Raw genomic sequence first — 4223 nt, 5'->3', positions numbered from 1 at the left:
CCAGGAAGTTACAATAACAGACGAAATCAAAATGCAGTTTTATTCTGCATAACCTTTTTTTTACAAATCAAGAGACATCTCAACTTTTATTACGTGTACCAGAGAGATCTGGAAGATGGAAGGAGAGAGTGAATCGGGTTTGGGGACATGTTTGGTATGTTTAGAAGGGCATACCCCTGCTGTGACTACCAGTCATATATTTCTATAAGTAGTAGCAATAGTTTTAATTTGCATGAGGATTGGCAGTTTGCTTTGTGATTAAGCAAAAAGAGTTATGTAACGTTGAGGTTAACTATGAATAGTAGCCTCTCAGTGTAATAATAATGCAAAGCAAAACACCACTGATCGAGAATCTGTGGCAGCTAAATCACACATTCATTTGCTGTTTGTTGTTTTTGACACCTACAGACACATTTAGACTCTGAGCTCAGAAAATGCCTGTTTTTTTGTTGCATTCCAGTGTGTGTACTTTTTATACTTGGCAATGAACTTGCCATTTTTAAATGGCAACCAACTAAACTTGAACTTGGGGTGTAAATGTCTCCTCTTAAGGAGTAACAGAAGAGCAAGATGAGCAAAGCTACATTCGGTGAAAATCTTCAAAAGGGTCCAGACCACAAGGGGGAGACAACGTACGTCATGTACCACGGAACCACTATGAAGGCAGCACGAAAGATCAAGTGCAAGGGCTTCATTCGGTCTGCAGATGGCATGCTTGGCCCAGGCGTCTACGTCAGCCGCAGCTTCGAGAAGGCAGCCTGTTACCCCATGGGGGCCAAAGGCCAGAAACGAGCAGTGGTCAAGCTGAGCGTCCGCGTGGGCAGAGTGAAGAAGATTGACAGGCAAGGCCACCACTTACAGAAAAGCTGGCACCAGGCAGGATACGACACAGCCTGGGTCCCGCCCAACTGTGGCATGGTGAAAAGTGGGCGTCAGGAGAACTGTGTTTGGGATCCAAAGAGAATCAGAGTGCTCTCCATCCAAAACAACACGAGAGAGAGCAGTGATGACGAGTCCACAGATGAGGATGGCGATGAAGATGACGATGATGATGATGATGGTGATGATGAGACAGACACCAATAGTGGTGAACTCACAGATGAGGATGAGATTGCCGCTGATGGTGTCTCTGGTGAAGAGTCCACAGACTCCAGTGCTGAGAGATCCTCCAGGCACAGCAGTGACACCTCCACAGATGAATATGTAAATACAGACAACGCATCTCAAGATCATGCTGATGACAGATCCTCAGACCACAGAGATGACGATGAAGCCAGTGATGAAGAGGGGTCCAGATGTGATGAAAGGACCTATGATTATACAGAGACCAATGCAAGTGAATCAAATGATGGAGAATTTAGTAATGAATACTCTTACGAGTCCGACGATGATTACTAGCAATGTGACAAACCCTTCTCCTTCTGCATAGAGCAGAAGTTCATAACTTGTTTACTCCATAGGATTTCTAGTACTCCAGGTTATGTCCTGTCTACAGTCTCAAAGCAGTATTTCTGTCTCACAAACATTAGGTCAAACCATGACGAGGAATGGAGTAAATTATTGAATTCCACTGACTATTTGGGTAAATAGGAATGCATGCCCAAGTGTGTTTATGTCTCTGTGTGTGTGTGTGTGTGTGTGTGTGTGTGTTCATGTGTGTGTGTGTGTGTGTTCATGTGTGTCTGTCTCTGGTTGTATGTATAGTATGGGGAAATGATATGTTAATAATGGCATGCATATATAATTTTCTCAGATGCATATATTTTTAAGCACTGGTCATTTGTTCTTTTTGTCTGTCTGTTTCACTTGGTTTGGCTTTCTAGTGAGATGTCATTTTGATACAGCCCATTATTATCTTTTGCTAAATAAACAAAGTGGAAACAAATAGCAAGCTGTGAGATTATTTAATATAAAATCTTTATATGCCTTTGAAGAAAAGTGTATTTGCCTTTGAAGAAAACGTTTATACCTATGCCATAGTGTTGGGGTTACAACGGGGTTACAACGTCCATATATCTGCTGTGATGGTGAGCTTGGAATATGCCCGTGGGCATTTTAGGTGACATAGTATAGCTCTTCGTGCCAGTGGAACCGTTTTAATTGGGGTTTTTTTGGTCCTCAATGTTGCGCACAAAAAATACTGACATGAATGAATGTTAGAAAACAATTCTTCCCTCCGAATTTGCCCAGATCGTATTAATGCCCAAAGGCATTTGTATTTCTTACAGATGAAACGATCGCCTGCACTCTATTGTAGCCCTCACATTTGTGGCGTTTTGGGTTTACCTCAGACCTGTTGATCAGAAATGATATATCGATGCATCTTCTTATCAAGGATGCCTCTTCTAAACAACCATGGTTGAGCAGAAAGGAATTGACTGTGTGATAGTGCGCGCGCTGTCAAATAGGCCTGCGCATGCACGAGCAAGATTCAGAGAACCTATAGGATTTTTTTAGCACCACCACATTAACAACACAGCTGGCATCCGGCAACATTCTATACGTTTATGGTCGCAGGGAATTATAACTGTGCGTTTGTCCTTTTGTTATGAGTGAACTTGCGCAAAGAGTAGCCTACAGTCTGCAAAAACTCCCAAGTCGATGTCAAAACTTCATAGAGTACTGAGGCAGCTGTATTTCGCCTTTTACTAACAGGTAACAACTGCTTTTCTCTGCCGTGTTGCTGACTTAGAAAACACAGATGTGAATAAGTGAAGTCAATGTTTTATAAAAGGTTTAGCTGAAGGATTCAGATCCGTTGGAAGTATATCTTCGTTTTACCATCCGCAGAACCACCCAATTCGCCTTATAGCCTGCAGTAAAGACAGCCTGTCTGAATACCTGATAAGTCTCGATATTTAGTCTATACAAAAATATAGCAAAATGACTACATCAGGTGTCCAGTTTCTCAGTTTGAAGTGGTTTCAGTCTGATACCTCTATAAATTATGTAACGGCACAGATGCATGAAATCTGTTGTTAGACCGATAAAGCATAGGAAAACAAGCTTCATAATGGACCAACTGTCCTTGTGAGGAGGCTGCTTTCATAAAACATCTTAAATCTGCACACCTAAAATGAATCTTAAGTAAAAAATAAGCTGTAATGTCAGAAAAAAACACATTATTTGTCATCTCCAAAACTCCATTGGAGTCCCTGTTTATAGGAACACCTGCAGGAGCAGGCATGAGTGGGGCCTCACAGGTCAGAGGCGCTCAGTCTGGCTCGGAGAGCCAAGCCCAGAAGGACTACTGCATCATGTACCACGGCACCACCCTGAAGGCGGCCCGCCGGATCCAGCGCTCCGGCTTCATCCCGTCCGTGGACGGCTCTCTCGGCCCGGGCGTCTACGTCAGCCGCAACTTCAAGAAGGCTGTCTGCTACCCTGTAACGGGAAAACGGGCACAGAGGCTCGCTGTCCTGAAGCTGCAAGTGCACGTGGGCAAGGTGAAGGAAATCCATACAATAGATCATCCCATGAGAAGGAGCTGGCACCAGGCAGGGTACGACGCAGCCTGGATCCCAGCCAACACCACGTCAGGGTTTGAGGAACATTGCATTTGGGATCCAAAGCAGATCACTGTGCTTAACATCATAACGGCCGACCACAATAACTGCTTTATAGAGCCCCCCAAAGTGTGAGTGTTCACAGATTACGCTGAAAGCACTAACCAGTCCTATTTTGCCTTTCTATTGATTTCATTTTTTCTCTTGCTGTTCTTGTAAGAGGCTGTACTCAGTGTGTATTAAAAATAACCATCTCCTCTGGGTGTGATTAATTCAGAGCATAATGGCTGTGTGGGGTGTGTTATGTTTGTTTGTGTTATGTTTGTGAAACCCTACAGTTACTACTCTCATTTCTAGGTTGAATGCCGTGGTTTTGGCTTTATTTCACTGTGATTGTATCATAAAATTAATAGATTAAATCAATGAACCCTTGTCAAAACTGTAATTATTTCCAGAATTTAACAGTAAATTACGCTGATCAGTCTTTTCAACATGATTATAAAAATATACACAGTTGTATTGTTGTATTGTTGATTGTTGAAATCTAAACAATTCTGAGCGATTATCCTTTTTGTTCATATTAAAAATGTCGAAATAAAGTATTTTTAGTTATTTCTGGATAAATCCTCTTTGTAGATGACATAACAGCCCACACAGCCTGCTCAACAATGCAAACACACTGAAATGAAATTCAGTCATCAGGCGGTGACCTTTCCT

General features: G+C 42.4%; 1 protein-coding gene across 1 annotated transcript; it reads left to right on the top strand.

Annotated features, from left to right (window-relative positions):
* The first annotated feature begins 350 nt into the window (after positions 1-350).
* Positions 351-3928, top strand: gig2q (grass carp reovirus (GCRV)-induced gene 2q). Its single transcript, XM_031560359.2, has 3 exons — positions 351-1397; positions 1981-2027; positions 3166-3928. The coding sequence occupies exons 1-3, from the start codon at positions 571-573 to the stop codon at positions 3639-3641; spliced, it is 1350 nt and encodes a 449-aa protein (XP_031416219.1). The 5' UTR covers positions 351-570; the 3' UTR covers positions 3642-3928.
* Positions 3929-4223: the final 295 nt, after the last annotated feature.

This window comes from Clupea harengus, chromosome 22 (assembly GCF_900700415.2).
Source record: "Clupea harengus chromosome 22, Ch_v2.0.2, whole genome shotgun sequence".
NCBI classification, from domain to species: domain Eukaryota; kingdom Metazoa; phylum Chordata; class Actinopteri; order Clupeiformes; family Clupeidae; genus Clupea; species Clupea harengus.
This window is presented reverse-complemented; position numbering and strand designations above follow the sequence as displayed.

What these genes read in the sequence shown, in the direction of transcription:
- gig2q (XM_031560359.2), top strand. Translation starts at nt 571, where the DNA reads ATGAGCAAAGCTACATTCGGTGAAAATCTTCAAAAGGGTCCAGACCAC. An exon ending in GAGTCCGACGATGATTACTA is followed by an intron (nt 1,398 to 1,980) that starts GCAATGTGACAA and finishes CCTATGCCATAG; the next exon opens with TGTTGGGGTTACAACGGGGT. An exon ending in TCCATATATCTGCTGTGATG is followed by an intron (nt 2,028 to 3,165) that starts GTGAGCTTGGAA and finishes CCCTGTTTATAG; the next exon opens with GAACACCTGCAGGAGCAGGC.